This window comes from Nanorana parkeri, unplaced genomic scaffold, assembly GCF_000935625.1.
Source record: "Nanorana parkeri isolate BGI_ZX_2015 unplaced genomic scaffold, ASM93562v1 scaffold1836, whole genome shotgun sequence".
In the NCBI taxonomy this organism is placed as follows: Eukaryota; Metazoa; Chordata; class Amphibia; order Anura; family Dicroglossidae; genus Nanorana; species Nanorana parkeri.
In genome coordinates this window covers 88,290-107,873 of record NW_017308104.1, presented here as the reverse complement: position 1 = coordinate 107,873, position 19,584 = coordinate 88,290, and the positions used below count along the sequence as shown (strand labels likewise).

Sequence of the window (19,584 nt, the reverse complement as noted above, 5' to 3'; positions counted from 1 at the left end):
TCAGCCGTATATCGGCTGAAATCAGCCGTACCAGCCTGTAGTGAATAGACGAACAGTGTTCGGCTCACTTCACTTCTGATCGGTCATTCACTCGGCCGCCCTCGGCAGCTTTGTGAATAGACCCCATAATTTCAAACAACTCCATATATTTGGTACTTATATACACTCTATCTGCAATCAGCTGAATTATCATGGATACAACATTATTGTCTTCTTTACTCTATGCTTATCGAGCAGAACAGCCGAGCCAAATGCCGCTCGGCGGCATTCGGCTATTCTCTCACTGCTGTTCGGGATCTTTCAGAATAGCCCGAACAGCAGTGAGAGAATAGCCGAATGCCGCCGAGCGGCATTTGGCTCGGCTGTTCTGCTCGATAAGCATAGAGTAAAGAAGACAATAATGTTGTATCCATGATAATTCAGCTGATTGCAGATAGAGTGTATATAAGTACCAAATATATGGAGTTGTTTGAAATTATGGGGTCTATTCACAAAGCTGCCGAGGGCGGCCGAGTGAATGACCGATCAGAAGTGAAGTGAGCCGAACACTGTTCGTCTATTCACTACAGGCTGGTACGGCTGATTTCAGCCGTATATCGGCTGAAATCAGCCGTACCAGCCTGTAGTGAATAGACGAACAGTGTTCGGCTCACTTCACTTCTGATCGGTCATTCACTCGGCCGCCCTCGGCAGCTTTGTGAATAGACCCCATAATTTCAAACAACTCCATATATTTGGTACTTATATACACTCTATCTGCAATCAGCTGAATTATCATGGATACAACATTATTGTCTTCTTTACTCTATGCTTATCCAACTACTTCTAGAGGGATAAATCAATAATGTAATTATTATTTATGTGTTCCCCCAGACTCACTCTGTATTTCCAGGCAAATACCAATCCACACTTATAGCTATTCAACACAGGCAAAGCGGGCAAGATTAGGCACATGAATACATGCATTTAGGTTTATGGGTCCTAAATGCATGTATTCATACCAGGCAGTAGCCAAAGAGTGGCCAAAAACAATCTCCAAATAGGTGCTGCTGACATGGTTGCACAGCAGCTAGCTTTAAACCCCCTCTGCTGCTATGTACTGAATTGCAAGTGCTTCTTTTTATAACTGCCTGTGGCAAGATTTAAGTAAGAAAAGTTACAATAAGATAATAGAAACACAGGCCACTTGCCCTACATTTTTGCCATGGAAAGGCCCAGTCTATATAGTCTTTCTACAGTACTGGGTCTGGTCTGGACATTGCAATACACATATGGCAAATCCTTGTGTCTTCACTTTACAAAAGAAGAAAAAAAAAACAAGTCCTAATTAATAACAGGCTATTATTCAATGTAGAAATATAGTCTGTGATCTGTTCTATATTCATAAGGCATGACGCAGCCACCAGATGCTGCTTATCTATATTTAGAACCCTACATAGGGAATGAAAACCACATGTCTTAGTAGTACATTTGCTGATTCACAGATCACTCTGCACTGATTTGTACAGTAGATCATTCACAAAATGTCCAGAATATGGAGCTTTTTGACATACTACAAGATGTAGGCCAAACTTCTTGTGAGACCTGCTATGACTATATTTTCCAAAAAACACGTTTCAGCAACTGAATGGCATATCCATACAATGGACAATTTTTCTTTGATTTTAATGTTGTTGCTCTGACTTAAATGGCCTTATTTAATAATACGATAGCAACAGAGTGCTCTACCATGTTAGTCATTGTTCAAAGCATAAATTCTACCATTCCCTTGGCACTCTTTCCTCCATCAATGCTGCTACAAAATGTCTGAAATTAGCTCTGTGTCGGATGGTGTTGGAGCTTGCAAAGGGGCAGTGATTTCACCCCTTTCTGCCATGTGACAGTGTTCCAGCCTAGAGATTGGCCACTAAGTCAGACCATCGAAACAATAAACAGAGGTTTTTATGGTTTCTATAGAGATATGCCAAACATGCATACATTACTAAGAAGAAAGCCCAACACATTTTTTCTTTTTTAATATTTCCACACAATTCATTATAACAGGAAATAAAGTAAGTGGAAAGCTTCCCAGCGAAGACATGGTCCCACCAGGATATGGTCTGCAGGTAAATGCAGCTAAATACACAGATGGAATGCATACAGAAAAACTATTTTATCTGGCAAATGATTTGTATCTCTACCCATCCATTCCTAATATCAACACAGCTGGCAGTTAATGAGTACAACTAGAGCTCCTCTGCACCTAGCCTATGACTGGACAGTGAAGGAGAAGCAGGAGACTGATGAGCTCAACTCTCTGTCACTCTGCTCTTTTATCAGCATGTTCCCAGTTAACTTTAGCACTGCTGTACAGCTATACAGTATATACAGTATAAAGTTATATAGTGGTTGTGTGCATGTGTTTTTTGCAACACAGATACCAGGGCTCAGTTATTAAAGCCTTAACCACTTGAACACCAGGTGTTTAGACCCCCTTCCTGGCCAGGCTATTTTTCAGTATTCAGCGCTGCGGTCCTTTGACTGACATTTATTCCGTCATGCAACGCTGTACTGAAATTAATTTTATACCATTTTTTGGGGACAGATAGAGCTTTCTTTTGGTGGTATTTATTCACCACTGGGGGTTTTATTTTTTTTTATGTTTCAGAAAATGTACTGAAAATTTTGGGGAAAAAAAGTGTTTTTTACATTATTTTAGGAAACAATTATTATTACCCAATTTTTTGGTAAAATATAAAATACGGGGTCACGTCGGGTAAATAGACACCAAACATGTCAAGCTTAAAAATTGCGCGCACCCGCGAAATCACAAAAAACAACAATACCCAAAATTGACCAAAGGCGACACTTTAAAAGCTTTTACCGCTCATCAGTTTAGTGTTATCAGTGATTGATGGCTCTAAAATTATCGCTCACACTGCGAGGTTCGCGGCTATATGTAACATGTGCGGTGTAATGGGCGCAATCATCGTTTTCGCAGGTATGCGCACCTGACGCATGTTTGCATGGGTGTATGTATGGGTGGGGGCTTTTAAAAAACATTTTGTTTTTTTTAATTCTTTTTTTATGTGTAACTTTAATTTTATTTTGGAAACTTTAATTTTTTTTCCTATTTGGTTTTTTTTTCCTTTATTGTATTCCTTAGTTTTTCATTTGAGAACATCTGGAGTAAACATTATGTTACTACTGATCAAGCATGTAACTCAGATTATTTTTTTTAACTTTATTAGTTAATATAGACAAGTCAACGGTCATTGTCATCATCATATTTTTGAATTCTCAAAGCGCTCCATTAATACTTACTAGCATAAAGCCTTCATGCATGTATGTTTCACCTGCTGGTTTTACTTTATTCAAATCTTGAAGTCCCTTTGCGATTAGGGTCCTGCAAAAAATTAGAAAAGTATAATACAGTTAGGAAAGTCATAGGTTTAACGTAATGATTATTTGCTATTCAACAATAGCAAAACTTTTGGGGGTTTTTGTTCTCTATTGAGTCACAGGAGAACATTTACTAATGTCCTCCTGTGACCCAAAGTCAGCACATAGCAGGCTAATGCCCGCTATTTGCTATCAGCTCAGAGCTCCACTGCAGCCAGGAAAGATCCTGGCAATATCGTCAGGATACACCCTGCTGTCTGATTGACAGCTGGCCCTGCCTCTCTAAAGCCAGAGTCAGAAACAGCCCGCCCCGTCTGTCCCTTCAATTAGAGCAGAAGGAACAGAGAGAGGGGAGGAAACCCTATGGGGAGCGGTGACTGACACGCTCCACTCTGCAGGGAGAAGCTGTAAGCTGAGCGATCAGCAGTTTGTGATCGCTCAGCTCTTGATCTATAGAGCAGGCGTATGATAGCTGTAGTCACATGCTGGCTCAAACAATAGGGAGAGAACATTTTGCTCTTCCAATAGTTCTCCTTTAAATAATCTCCTAAACATGCTTCATGCAGCACTTTTGGAAGCTGATTACTATGGACAACCTGGGTGGTTTTGTCTTAACTGAGTCTGCAGTGAAATTAGTTTCACCTTCTCTGCATTTGCATCAAAATTAAACATTAGTTCAAATTTCACAATACACCATTGCCTAGACGAAATCTGCTTTAAAAAAAGTTAATTTTTGTTCATAACAAACCAGGGGATCAGCTCTGGCAAGATGATCAATGGCTTTGTTGACAAACAAAGCCAACGCTAACTCAAACATAGTTAAAAAAGTCACATGATCACCATGTCAGCACTAGCATGGTGATCATGTTTCTTTGTTGATAAACAAAGGGTTATGGTTAGCGTTAGCGTTAGTGTTCCTCTGTTCCTCAATATCTATCATGTTCCTAGCATTGAGACTTTTGCGGCACAATAACAGTTCCAGGATAGTAAGGAAGCTTCAGTAATACTCAGGAGGCATTTAAAGCTCACTGCACCCTTAATAACCACCAAAACCCCTTAGGTTGTGCTGTCCCCAATAACGGAAATACTTTTCCTTGAAATTATGTTTTGGCAAAATGTCATGATTTTTTTCAAAAGTTTCATTAAAGCGAAATCTCCCAATTTAACCCATTGATAATATATGGAAAGGTCTAACCCTTTCTGGGAAGTACCAATATTCTATATAACAGTTTCAGCATAACAACAACCAAAAATAATGGGACTTTCCTGGTACCACAGTCTCTTCACAAACATTTGTCTAAAATTCTTAAAACCTTTTACTCATACCTCATTAAAAAGACACAAATGAAACTTCTAATATACATTGTGTGCACAATTATTAGGCAAGTGAGTATCGTGACCAAATCACCATTTTTATGCATATTGTCCAACTCCAAGTTGTATAAACTTGAAGGTTTATTGGATTTAAGCATATCAGGTGATGTGTATTTGTGTAATGAGGGAGGGCGTGGCATAAGGGTGTGGCATAAGGAGATCAACACCCAATATAAAGGTGTACATAATAATTAGGCAGCTTCTTTTCCTCAGGCAAAATGTGCCAAAAAAGAGATTTAACTTTTAAAAATTGTAAAAATGATGCAGCACTCTTGAAATTGCTATGATATTGGGGCGTGATCACAGAAACATCAAACTTTTTGTTGCAAATGGTCAACTGGGTTGCAAGAAACGTGTTGAGAAAGAAAGACGCAACTTGACTGCCAAAATTTGAGAAGAATCAAACATGAAGCTACCAGGAACCCATTATCCTCCAATGCTGTCATATTCCAGAACTGCAACCTATCTGGAGTGCCCAGAAGTACAAGGTGTTCAGTGCTCAGAGACATGGCCAAGGTAAGGAAGGCTGAAACCCGACCACTACTGAACAAGACACATAAGTTGAAACGTCAAGACTGGGCCAAGAAATATCTGAAGACGGATTTTTCAAAGGTTTGAAGGACTAATGAGATGAGAGTGACTCTTGACGGACCAGATGGATGGGCCCGTGGCTGGATCAGTAACGTGCAGAGAGCTCCACTTCGATTCAGACGCCAGCAAGGTGGAGGTGGCGTTTAATAAAGATGATCTAGTTGGACCTTTTCGGGTTGAAGATGGACTCAAAATCAACTCCCAAACCTACTGCCAGTTTTTAGAAGACACTTTCTTCAAGCAGTGGTACAGGAAAAAGTCTGCATCTTTCAAGAAGACCATGATATTTATGTAGGACAATGCTCCATCGCATGCATCAAAGTACTCCACTGCATGGCTAGCCAGTAAAGGCCTTAAAGATGAACGAATAATAGCATGGCCCCTTTCCCCACCTGACCTAAACCCTATTGAGAACTTTTGAGCTCTTCTTACATGGGAGACTTACGGTGAAGGAAACCAGTACACCTCTCTGAAGGGAACCAGTACACCTCTCTGAACAGTGTCTGGGAGGCCGTGGTTGCTGTTGCACAAAAAGTTGTTTGTCAACAGATCAAGGCTTATGACTGTTATAGAAAAGAAGGGGGCTATATTGGTCACTGATTTTGTTTTTGAAAATTTAATAAATGTTTATTCGTAGAATTTGAGTTGTTTTTTTATTATTTTCACTTTAACAGATGAAAATAAAAAAGTGAGATGGGACAGTTTTAGTTTTCCATTTAGTTGCATAATAATTCTGCAGAATAATAGTTACCCAATAATTATGCACACATAGATATTCTCCTAAGAAAGCCAAAACCTTACTAGAAAATCTTTTGTTTCAAAAGATAAATAAGTTTTGCTTTTAGGCTAAATTAAAGGCAATTTTAAAAAAACACAAAATAATGTGATTATGTATTCATCAAAAACATTTACATTGAGTTTTAAATGCAAGTAGCAAAGGTATAAATATATCTGAATGTGTATTTGACAGTATAAATTTATGGCAAATTAACTTTTTATCCCAGGAGCTTTAGAAAGGTCAGGGGGAACTTAAGTGGCACAAATCACCTTAGAAAGGGGTTCTTTACAGTAAGCTAAAGCGGTGGAATGTTTTATCACATGAGGTGGCAATAGCAAAAATAATGATATTATAAAAAAGGCCTACATGTTTATTACATAATTATTCGGGAGTTGCAATAATTAAAGTTACAAGTATTTTTTTTTTAATTCAGGGAGCAGAATCAACTGACAACAGTAGCAACCAGTCAGGGTCTGCCATAGTGCAAAGTGCTATCAGTCTAATACTGTAAATATGCTTACAGGAGGGGGGGGGGCACAATAGAAAGCTGCTGCCTCTTCACTGCCCAGTCATCAGGCAGAAAATGTTTCCTGATTCAAATTGCACTGCTTAAGTAGAATTAAGTCCAAGAACTTGGTAATGCTTTCTGGCAACAATGCCTGGATTATAAGAATAGCTGGACAGAATTTTAATAGGTCTATTCACAAAAAGGTGAAGAGTTTGGAGAAGACAGAAGTGAACAATCTAGGATAACATAGCTGATTTGGAAACATTCTCCAATTCAACTCACTTTCCAGTTCAGCTATGTTGTCCTAGATTGTTCACTTCTCCTGCCTTCTCCAAACTCTTCACCCATTTGTGAATAACCCTGTTAATGTTTTGGCAATGAGACCATTCACACATATGTTTTCCAACTGTGTATTTAGGTGCTTTTAAAGCTTCCGTTTTAAAACCCAACCCCCTCATCAAAACTTTTTTTTTAGTTCTGTAAAGGCTTGATAAAAATTAATGTAAGCTTTTTTTTTTTATTACTGTCTGTGAACCTACTAGGAATATTTCACCTCACTTCCGGTCCCTGTGTTAGCAAGATAAGAAATTAGGTAAATGGTCATCATTGCGACAGCAATATAATGACAGCAATAATAAAATGACAGAAATTCTTGCCCTTCTCCACTGAGCAAATTGTTTTGAAATCTGGAGAAATTACTGATCATTTCCTGTCCCATCACAGACCGCAGTAAAAAACATTGCAGGCGTTCTATCCCTAGCCCCACACTGTCCCAAAATTAAAACAAAAAGTTTCAGCAATAGTTGGCATTTAAAGGACAACATTAATTTTAGACAAAAAACATTTGTTTCTGATATTTTTCCTTTAAGATTACTGGGATTCATGTATGTGTCCACCTCCCACCTACTGACAGCTGTGATATGGTAAAGAGGAGGAGGGCAACACAAACCTGCTTTTTATCATTCTTTTATAAGTGTGTGACTTCTAAAGAAGATTTTTTTTTTTTTTACTAAATTACATTGAGATAGAGTTAATATATTGCCAGTTTAGATGTTAATAGTGCTTAGCAGAGCTGTTTTAAAAAAAAATAATCTACTTTGTGCATCACCACACAAAGCAAGACAACATTTGTAACCTTGTTTACCGAGCACTCATGCAGCTGTGTTGTGGCAGGAAACCGCACCATTAACAAAGATAATTTCAACATGTCATCGTCAAAATGTTAAGGTGTGAACAATATGCTATAGCTCTGTGCTGCAGTCATTTTATAAATGGGATACCAACTCATTAGGTATTTACCTAGAACAGATTGCAATGTGGTAACGCTTACTGCTAAAAGCAGTTCAAAGTTGTTACCAAAAGTCCTTAGGCCTTTTAGTGCCCACATGCAGCAAGAATCTGCAGATTCTTGTGGCTGGAATAACAGGTGGTTCTGGATATATGCGGGTGCTGAGCCTGTGCATGGTAGTGACATACTGACTAGATCTGATTAGAACCACAGCTGTCAGTGGCTATTTTGCATGTACAGTATATGCACATCCAGCGTTTACCTGCAGTTTTTGACAGATTAGCAGTCTTGTCTGCGTCCAGGTTTTCTCATCTGTCATTGCTGTGTACAGGCTGCGCTGTCACCACCTTAACTGCCGTATGTGGTACTAAAAGCCCATGTAGATGATGGAGAACTTCAGGTCCCCTCTGCTGATTGCCTGCAGCAGTTTGCTATTGGCTATTGCAAATTGAAATAGCCAATAGGAATGTAGCTATGCATTCCTATGCTGTTTTTTTTTAATTAATATTCTGACGGCAGCCAATGGCTGCGATGTTAGAAGAAAAAAAAAGAGCAGGGAAAGGTTCACTCTGCTCGATCGACCAGAGTAAAACTTTCCGGGAGAAAGTGTTTCTCTCCCGGGCGGCCGGGAGCTGCTATCTAATAGCGGGAGACTCCCAGAGTGTCCAGGAGAGTTGGGCTGTATGGAGATCAGCATCCCTGGTTACCTGGTAACCAGGGATGCTGATCTGTCTGTGCAAGGGGCCGGAGTGGCTCCGCCCAGCAGTCAGTAGCAGGCTGTCGGCTGGCCAATGGCTGGTCGATCAGCCAGCTTCGGCTTTCACCTCAGCTCAGTCGAGCCGAAGCATATGCCTTTGGCTCGACTGAGCCGCTTGGCCAACTTCAGGAGCTGCACGGGCTATAGTGAATAGCCCGTACAGCAGCGTTCAGTAGAACCGAAGGGTCCTGGGGTCGAAGCTATGGCTAGATCCTTCAGCAGCTTTGTGAATAGACCCCTTAGTAATAAAATTCAAGTGTATCATTATCAGTTGTGATTGACATCTGTTTCTAAACACTTAGATTACCAAGAAAACTACCATCATTTTAGATTTACAATGATGTCTTTGGACAAGAAAGAAAGTTAATTTGTACAAATATAGTTGCATCACAAAATGAAGGTTCTGGCTTCTGGCACGTCATTTTTATGTAGTTTTGTGCACAGATGTTTCTATGTATCAACTGAATTGCTAAATGTCTGGAAAAATATTTGTTGAAGCTGCCTCAAAATTGCCCGCCAACGTTATGCTGGATTGATCTGGCAGACAATGGAATTTGCTATGTATTAATTAAAGCATTTTACACAGTGTACATATTTTGTTTTGCATCTAGGAAATGCAGTATTTTGACATGGGTATTTTTTTTTTGCTAAAATGAACATAAATATAATTTGACCAGAAACTGTGAAAATTAAATAAAAAAGCTACTGAGAATTTGTTTTACTAAATAGTAACAGTATGTCACATGATACAGTTCACTAAAGAAATAAACATTGTAAGCAAACCATTAAAGACTACTGTTGATATACGAATGAAAAAAACTTAATTTGGTGCAGCAAAGAGCAACGCGCTTTAACCTATGAAAATCAGACTTTTGCCGATCCTAATGCAGAGAAATTAAATCTGATTGATTCCTCTGAGTCACTTGGCTGTTTTTTTTACATCCGGTTGCCCCCGGCTTCAGCTAGGTCCAGAAAAACAAACAGAACAGAGCTCCGTTTCACCGGACCTCTTTGTGCCTGATGGGGGTAAACTGATGTAAATGGACATATGTTCATTTACAGTACATCCAATTCCCCATAGACTGACATGGAGTCCAGTCATTTCATTTTTTTCCTCTATCACAAGATGGAGGAAAAACTGGACTGACACAGATCTCACAGCGATGACATCTGATCCGTATCGCTTTGATCAGAAGGGGATTCATACATGGATCCCCTTTTGATCGGACAGTGTGAAAGGAGCCTAAATGTTCACTAAGCTGAGAGAAAGTGTATTTTCCAGGGGCTTAGAAGGGCAACGATATGTTCACGTTTAATAACCAATCCTGTGCAAGAAAAATATATCTAAAAAGGGTTTTTGCTTGCATATGATTGGAAAATTGAAATACACACAGCTTTACCTGGTTCACTAAGCTGAAGTTGGAATACTATGACTAAGGCCATTTTAGGCTATCACTGGTGTTTGAACAAGATAATCTTTCATCAAATTATTGCTGGAGGAGACCTTTGTGCTTTTTTTTTTTTTTGCTTTCTATTATCAATGGAGTCCTGTGAAACATGTTTTATACCATGCATGGTGATGGATGAGTCCAGGGGTGACATGAGATGCAGCAGTATATATCACTTATTTAGTATGCTCTCAGTTTGTTTTCTTTAAAGGAGAACTATGGGGTTAAGGCTTTTTATGGGGGAGGACATAAACAAGCGTCCTCCTGTCACCCTAGGCTCAGTATATCGCGAGCTGTAGCTCTCAGTATACTGAGACGCCGCAGTATACTGCGAGCTACTGCTCGCAGTATACTAAGACGCCGCTGCTGAAGTGTATCCCGACAATTATGTCTGGATTCGCCCAGCTGCGTGACTGACAGCTGGCTCTGCCTATGTAGAGGCAGAGCCAGCTGTACCCGTCCCCTACACGTCCGTTCCGCCAGCCAGCGCTGGCGGATCGGAGCGGGGAGGGGGGAATCGAGAGGTGAGCGAACGCCGATATGTGTTCGCTCACCTCCCGATCTACTGAGCCGACCTGTGACAGTTTCATTGTCACAGGTCGGCTAGAACTATGAGGTGAGTGAAAAGCACTCACCTCATAGTTCTCCTTTAAATCTCAACAGTGCACTGTTTAAGAGTACTTTTCAGTAGTCAGAATAATGGAGGGTCATCCATTTCTAACAAGTTATAAATGTTTTTAAAATCGAATCACTGCTACTGTAAATGACTAAGTTCCTATGCACACGCATATTTCAAGCATCTTCCAATTTAGTCCTACAGAACCATTTAGGAGACAAAGCATGTTAAACATTTACAGATGCTTGCTGGCAGTAGATGACATTTACATACTAAAATGGAAGTGCAAAGGTTACAGTACTCCATGAAACATTAACAGATTTTCACAAAACAAATCCAAAGTTCATCCAAGTTAAAATACCTTCAGTGAGACAGAGTAAAAAGCAAATCATTGGTAAAGACCAGAGATGTTTGTTATATGCAAAATATACTATAAAATAATTTTGAACTAATCAGAAAATAACAGTCATTACCTTTGCGTAGAAAGGGAAACAGGAAACACTGACTATTATACACATATATACACACTGTGTGTGTGTATGTGTGTATATATAGATATATATATATATCTATATATATATACCGTGTTTCCCCAAAAATAAGACACTGTCTTATATTTTTGGGGGCTCAAAAAACACACTAGGTCTTATTTTTGGGGTAGGTCTTATCTTTTTTTTTTTTTAATGTACAACAATCCGCACTTATTCATGTACAAACGTCTACATGTATTCATGTACCAAAATATGGTGATCAGGGCATCAGGGGTGCCGCACCTTTCCAAGAGCAATGTGCTAACCAATTGCTGGCCAGAATGAGCAAAGCTCGCTTTCACTATCATTCCTCACAGGCGGTGTGCATTTGGTATCACTCCGCCTGTGACAGGAGCCGGCGCTATAGATGAGGCATCGGCTTATGTGGCTCTGCTCCCTCTGGTGCAACCTCGCTTCCTCTAGCGCTGGCAACCGCGGCTCTTCAAGTTCCCCCTTATGCTAGTTGCTGATTTACACATTTGATAATTGTTTATAGCCGCAGTTTGTAAACTAAACTAATAAGTCCATTTTGGAACAGATTTTGAAAATTGAAAAGTACCCCTGTAGTTTGGGGCTTCGGTTTATGCACATGTAATTGTGCATCTGCCAGCATACTCAGCAGGCAAATAAGGTACCATAGCTGGATTTACAGAAATATTTTAGGAGTGTCTCTTTTCTTCCAGTATGGAACATGGATGTTTATAAGTTTATGCGGCCTTTAAGGCAGGAGGCAGGATGCACTTAAAATAGTTCTAACACATTTATGGTGTATCCTGCATGAGATGATTCATGAACGTGATCTGTACTCATCCTGTGGCAGGCATAAGCATCTCTAAGTATCTCTAAATACTGTTATGGTACTTTCCATAAGATAATTTTAAACTTCCCAATAGCTGTTAATGGTAATAGACTACTTGACAAGTCACTTTTAAAGCTGAACTCCAGTTAGATATAAAATAACACCAGTTTATGCAGTTATGAGTTTATTAAAAGAAGAAAGTATTTTTAATGCAGTTAGCTTAAAAGGGCACTGTCACTTGCCCTTTCAGGGCAAAGTTACATAGTCCAACCCTACTAACCTCTATAGATACCCAGCCATGGTCCCTCGTCACCTCTCTAATGCAGCATCCCCACCTGTCTATCTCCAGTGTTGACTGGTGTCAGAGCTTAGACGGGGGGGTGATGCCACGTAACCCCTCACATGACAGTGTTTGGGCCTGGTGATTGGCTGCTCAGGCTCTGTCCTGTCACAATAGAGGAGGCCCCATGATCCTCAATACCAGTAGACTAACTCTTTTAGTGAGGGCTCTGGCAGTGCAGAGAGGTGGTGAGGGAGCTTGGCCGCGTAAGCATATATGCATTGGAGATTGGGCTATGTGCAGACACTATCATTTTAGCCTAAAGGCAAAGTAACAATGTCTTAATATATACTGAAAGAATGTGTCTACACTGAGTGGCCAGATTATTATGACCATGTTTGTAGGCAAATTAGCTATAATTTTGCGCTGAAGTTGCTAGAGGGCCAGACCATTATAAATAGGGAAGCAGGTTGTTTACCACGACAGTAGAAGTGATTTTTTTTCTGAACATATGGGTAAACAACGCAATTTAACAGCCTTTGAACTTGGGATGATTGTTGGCGCTCGGAGCCATGGAGCGAGTATCAGCAAAACAGCAGAATTAGTTAAATGTTCAAGAGCAGCTGAGCAGAATTCGATAAATGTTCAAGAGCAGCTGTTGTTAAAGTGTTTAAAGACTGGACTGTCAGCCGAAAATCTGGGTCTGAACGTGCGAATTGTGGCTGGCAGCGACTAGTCAATGTTAGGGCAGAACGGAGAGTGGCAAGACTGGTACAAGAAAACAGAAGGGCAACAGTGCATCAAATTACTGCAGATCTTAATCGGGGGTCCTCTCAAATGATCTCTGAATGCACTGTTCGCCCTACACTGCATCGTATGGGATATGGAAGCCGAAGGCCTGTTCCAACACCTTTGCTGCCTGAAGTTAACAAGATAAAACGTCTCCAATTCGCACAGGAACACAAGGATTGGACAGTCAAGCATTGGAAAAAAGTAATGTGGTCCGATGAATCACGTTGCATCATGCAGATGGCAGAGTGAGAATTTGTCAGGAACAGCATGAAAGCATGCACCCCACATGCATGAGTACAACCCTTCAAGCTGGTGGGGGGCAGTGTTATGGTTTGGGGCATGTTTTTCTGGCATGATTTGGGCCCTTTAATTCATGTGGAACAATGTCTGAATAGCACAACATACCAAAGTATTGTTGCTGATCAAGTTCATCCTATCATGTTGATGGCGTATCCCAATGGAGATGGCTTCTTCCAACAAGACAATGTGCCATGCCACGGTGCTCGTATTGTGCAGGAGTGGTTTCAAGAACATGAGGGAGACTTTACCTTGCTTAGGTGGCCCCCACAATCACCAGATCTCAATCCAATTGAGCATTTGTGGGACGAAATTGAAAATCAGGCAGCTGGTTCCACGACCATCAAATCTCACAGAACTGGACAGTGCTATTCATCAGGTATGGTGTCAGATTCCCCGCATCACCTTTCAACATCTCGTGGAGTCAATGCCAAGAAGAATCGCCGCAGTATTGAAGGCACAAGGTGCCCAACGAAGTACTGATGCGGTGGTCATAATAATCTGGCCAATCAGTGTATATCAGCATTTAAACCCCTGCACAGAGAGGACAGCACTTTGAGGCACTGCTGCAGTACACAGCTGCTTACATTTAACATCCTGGTAGGAGGAGACGGAAGCAGGATAATCTCTTTATTTATTGTCTCGCTTTCACTGTCTTATTAGCCAGTGAAGGATGTGCCTTGACCCACTGTGCTGCTGCAGACCAGATTTATAAATCAAGCAAATATAGTAAAGTTAAAGCGCTGTGCTCGGATCCTGATGATTAAGATTTATAAATCATTTGGAAGGTAAAGCAGATCTCATGTACATATTTTTATTCTTAGTGCCTCAACATTTTGATTTGTATGGGTTAATTTACTAAAGGGATAAAGAATGTTTACTGAGCTTAGTGAATAAAGTGAAGCTGTGTTCACTTTGACTACCCAATCATATGCAATTTTGCATTGAACCTCACTGGATGATTAAAGTGAACATAGGGTTACTTTATTCATGAAGCTTAATGAAAGTTACCTACCCCATATTACAGCTCTTATTTCAAAATTCTGCCACTGAATTTTTTCACTGATTAGTTTGAAGAATTCAGGGTCAGTACCAAACCACAGCCTTTAGCCTAAAATCCATAACAAAACAATTATAGCAATAATATTTTTTTTGTGACTGTAACTGGTTATTTCTTTGCTAGGATATGACAAATAACATTTGTGTCTAATCGGTTACAGACAAAAAAAAAAACCCAGTTCCCACCAATGTGGGATCTGTTTAGTAGCATTTGGATGACACACAGGTAAGATGGTAGATATGGATGTAGCCGGGCTTTACCTACCTTCTTTGGTGACCTTCACATAATAAAGACTTATTGGGACTGGTTTACTAAAGCAATAGAAAGTTCAGCCTGTGAAACTGTGTTCACTTCAAATAGGCAATCATATGCAATAAAATATAAATGTATAAATATAAACAGTCCTCTGCAAAAATAAATTCAGACAACTTTCAGGTTTATGCACCAACAGCTTTAGGCTTATGTGTCACAGTGATCACAATATTTATGCACTTGTTAAATAAAAGCAATACATTCAAGAATATTTGTATATACCTATTGTAGTTTGAGTTAAAAAAATAGCCTTGCTTGGTAAGTTAAGGTATTGATTAAGGGTTACTTAGTCCTTATGTTGGTACCAATGATTATAAGGAATTAGCTTAGGTTCTCTCTGAATCTGGTCCAAACCTGAGCCTCTCTGAACCCAGAGGTGCCATGGTGATGCCCACCCAACTAGCTGTGGGTTAGGGCATTTCCTGAGCCACAGCCGCACATAAACAAGGCAGCAGAATGCTTGTACTGATGTAATTGACCTTATATGGCCACATGGCCATATTGGGTTAATGTCAATAACCAAATACAGCCATGTGGCTATATAAGGCCAATGATGTCCCAACATCCTGTTTCTTTGCTTACATTCAGCTATGGGTGATTGAGCAATAGTGGAAGCAGCTTCCTTTTACTTTCAGAGAAGCTCAGATTTGGAGAGATTTCCGATCCAACCTGAGCTCATCCCTAGATGTCCATCTAGCTGCTCTAAAATGTTGCTGTATAGATCTAAGTGATAAATAGACTTGAGAATATTTGAGAGTAGTGGTGACATGCTTTGTGGACCGAATGACAAACGATGGTGTCATCCACCACTGTCACTGCTGCACCCAATCCTGAAAATGTCAACATGGTATATGAAGTGGAACTGAACATATGTCTTTATATCGCATGATAAAGACCTATTGGGGTTGATTTACTAAAGTAGTAGAAAGTTCTTAGCCCTTTGAAACTGTGTTCTCTTCAAAAAGCCGATCATATGCAGAATAGAAACAATTTCCTTTACTGATGGTTAAACAATGATGAAGTGGACACAGATTTACTAAAATAAGTAATTTTAGAAATACTAGCCAATATTGTATAATTCAAACACATCCTTAAATTCCATAATTGTCTCTGAGATCCAAGGCAATGGAATTAATTTTTTAATTCAAGGTAGGGTTTCAAAGTTTTTATTAGTTTCCATAAGATCTTACAAATCCGGCTATTAACATGTGTAACCAAATCGGCAAATACAATATTTCTCAAATCAACATTAACTTTAACATTAATTCCCCACATCACCCAGCCCTTACTTTGGCTAACGCAGCTATCGCCGAAAGAAAAGAATGGGGAAGACCAGAAGCGTATTAACCTTCTGCTTTGTTCCTGCCCCCCTTCTCCTCTAGGGGCACGCACTTCCATTCGGTCACTTCCAGCTTTGGGGGTGTGGGGTTTCTCAAAGAAGGTAAAGCCACTTTCGCTAAATGAGAGCTTATGGAAAACTTTTTGGTATACAAAAACAAGAAAAACACATTAAGGGGGAAAAAGAAAAAGAAAATGCAATAATAGAAAAAAAAATTCTTAATTCTTAATATACCTTGAATTTAAATTTTTAATTCAAGGTATATCTTTAACGTAGCTCAGGGACACTATCTTTACTTCAATCATCTAATGCAATTCCTGTTTTGTTTTTTTATTCCTCTTCAACTAATTGGTTGTTCAACATGAACACAAGTTGACTATTCTAAATGAAATATGTACTAATTTAATAAATTACTCTGATTATCTCTACATTCTAATTTATTAGCTTCAGATTCTGATTTGTTGTGTCAGAGTTCTAAGACATTATCTTTGAATGTAAATTATAATCTCAGAATTCTGACATATTTCTATAAGGTCTAACATATCTAAACCTTTAGATTTATTACTGCAGAGATGATAAATCTGAATTCTGACTTGGTGTTTTTAAACTTTACACTTATTGATGTGAATTTATTAAAGGAGTAGACTGTTTATGTCCAGTCAAACTGCATTCCCTTCAATCACATGTTGTGTACAAGAAAAATCCCTATTTTTCATAAATATCAGAAACTGCTAGAATAATCAGAAGGTTTAACACACAAAAGAAGAAACTAGCAAAGGAGATGAGGACACAAAGAGTTTATAAGATACAATGTATACACAAATCCTCTTAGTCATGTAGTTGCTATCTGGTGTAATAAAATCCTGTGTGAAAAATATTTAGAAATATTGCTAAACTAACGTGGACAAAGGATGTTTTGAAAGAGGTATTATGAAGTTATCACCTCACAGCCACCATATCTTAACATCCTTCCTCTTCCTGTGGTTAAATAAAGAACATTGCACATCTAAAGGCAGCACCAGGTAGTGAGCAGCATAATCTGTCATTGTATAACAGCTGCTACAGAAAATCTCACCTCTGCCCTGCCCACAGCCTCCAAATTCAGATATTCCAAGAGCACCTTTCATGAAGTTGCTGTTTACAGAAGAATTGTAACGCCCCATGTGAAAATGCCAGGGCCAGCAGATTTAGACACTTAGCATTGCAGGTGAGAAATTGTGTAGCAGGGTTTATATGCTATGAGCTTCACCGTTTCACCTATATACCCCTTATGGTGCAGAGCACCTTTTACATTTCCACTGTGGTTCTGTTCATTCAACAATTATGTCATTACTTAAAGTGACACTAAACTCAGGATTTAAATGTTAAAAATGCATTAAAGTACCTTAACTATTAACAATACAGTACCTTATTTGTGCATCACTCAAATCTGCAAATCATCTCTGAATTGGTGCTGACACTGTCCTTCCTTCTGGACGGTGTCTACTTTTCCCCATGGTCCCTGTGTGTGCTGTAAAGTAGGCACCGCTCCAAGCTCACTCCTGTGATGGGCTACAATCTCAATACAAATGAGTAAACTAAACATGAGATTATAGTGTATCACAGGAGTGAGTTTGGAGCGGTAACTATGTTATAATACACAGAGGCACCATGGAGAACAAAAGTAGCCAGCCTACAGAAGGAAGGACAGTGTCTGCACCAATTCCTAAATGAGTTGAGGACCTACAGCTTCCAACTGTCTGCAGAGTCAATAGCTACAGACCTCCAAACTTCGTGTGGCCTTCAGATTGGCACAACAACAGTGCATAGAGAGCTTCATGGAATGGGTTTCCATGGCCGAGCAGCTGCATCCAAGCCTTGCATCACCAAGTGCATTGCAAAGCGTCGGATGCAGTGGTGTAAAGCACGCCACTACTGGACTCTAGAGAAGTGGAGACATGTTTTCTGGAGTGACGAATCATGCTTCTCCGTCTGGCAATCCATTGGACGTGTCTGGGGTTGACAGTTGCCAGGAAGAAGGTACTTGTCTGACTGCATTGTGCCAAGTGTAAAGTTTGGTGGCGGAGGGGATTATAGTGTGGGGTTTTGTACGGTTTATTTCCTGCGACATGCATAACACAGATTGTAATGTGCTTAAGTCCTTCTTGATTTATAGGGCTGTATGTACAGCCTCGATTTCATTGTTTATGATGTTTATGTACGCTGGAATCTCTTTATTTCTTTCTTTTGGAAAACAATAAAAACTTTTGAACTAAATATTGAACCCTACGGACTAGGACTGGGATGCCATTAAAGTTTGTGTGCGTGGAAAGGCAGGCGTCCCAATACTTTTGCCAATATAGTGTGCATATATATATCAATATACACTGAGTGGCCAGATTATTATGACCACCCCATCAGTACTTCATTGGGCCACCTTTTGCCTTCAATACTGTGGCGATTCTTCTTGGCATTGACTCCACGAGATGTTGAAAGGTGATGCGAGAAATCTGACACCATGCCTGATGAATAGCACTGTCCAGTTCTGTGAGATTTGATGGTTGTGGAACCAGCTGCGTGATGGCTCTTTCAACTTCGTCCGACAAATGCTCAATTGGATTGAGATCTGGTGATTGTGGGTGCCACCTAAGCAAGGTAAAGTCTCCCTCATGTTCTTGAAACCACTCCTGCACAATACGAGCACCGTGGCATGGGCAATTGTCTTGTTGGAAGAAGCCATCTCCATTGGGATAGGCCATCAACATGATAGGATGAACTTGATCAGCAACGATACTTTGGTATGTTGTGCTATTCAGACATTGTTCCACACGAATGAAAGGGTCTAAATCATGCCAGGAAAACATGCCCCAAGCCATAACACTGCCCCACCAGCTTGAAGGGTTGTACTCATGCATGTGGGGTGCATGCTTTCATGCTGTTTCCACCAAATTCTCACTCTGCCATCTGCATGATGCAACTGAAAACGTGATTCATCGCATCACATGACTTTTTTCCAATGCTTGACTGTCCAATCCTTGTGTTCCTGTGCGAATTGGAGATGTTTTATCTTGTTAACTGCAGACAGCAAAGGTGTTCGAACAGGCCTTCGGCTTCCATATCCCATACGATGCAGTGTACGGCGAACCGTACATTCAGAGATCATTTGAGAGGACCCCTGATTAAGATCTACAGTAATTTGATGCACTGTTGCCCTTCTGTTGTCTTGTACCAGTCTTGCCACTCTCCGTTCTGCCCTAACATTGACTAGTCGCTGATGGCCACAATTCGCACGTTCAGACCCAGATTTTCGACTGACAGTCCAGTCTTTAAACACTTTAACAACAGCTGCTCTTGAACATTTAACGAATTCTGCTGTTTTTCTGATACTCGCTCCATGGCTCCGAGCGCCAACAATCATCCCACGTTCAAAGGCTGTTAAATCGCGTTGTTTACCC

At 40.0% G+C, this 19,584-nt stretch overlaps 1 protein-coding gene across 2 annotated transcripts in view; it reads right to left on the bottom strand.

Annotated features, from left to right (window-relative positions):
• The window catches only part of ANTXR2 (anthrax toxin receptor 2), a 175,852-nt gene that overhangs the window by 120,371 nt on the left and 35,897 nt on the right, over positions 1-19,584 (bottom strand). For both annotated transcript variants that reach the window (XM_018571779.1, XM_018571780.1), the window contains one exon: positions 3,304-3,385. In XM_018571779.1, coding sequence (XP_018427281.1) covers positions 3,304-3,385 — 82 coding nt within the window. The remainder of the gene's footprint in view (positions 1-3,303; positions 3,386-19,584) is intronic.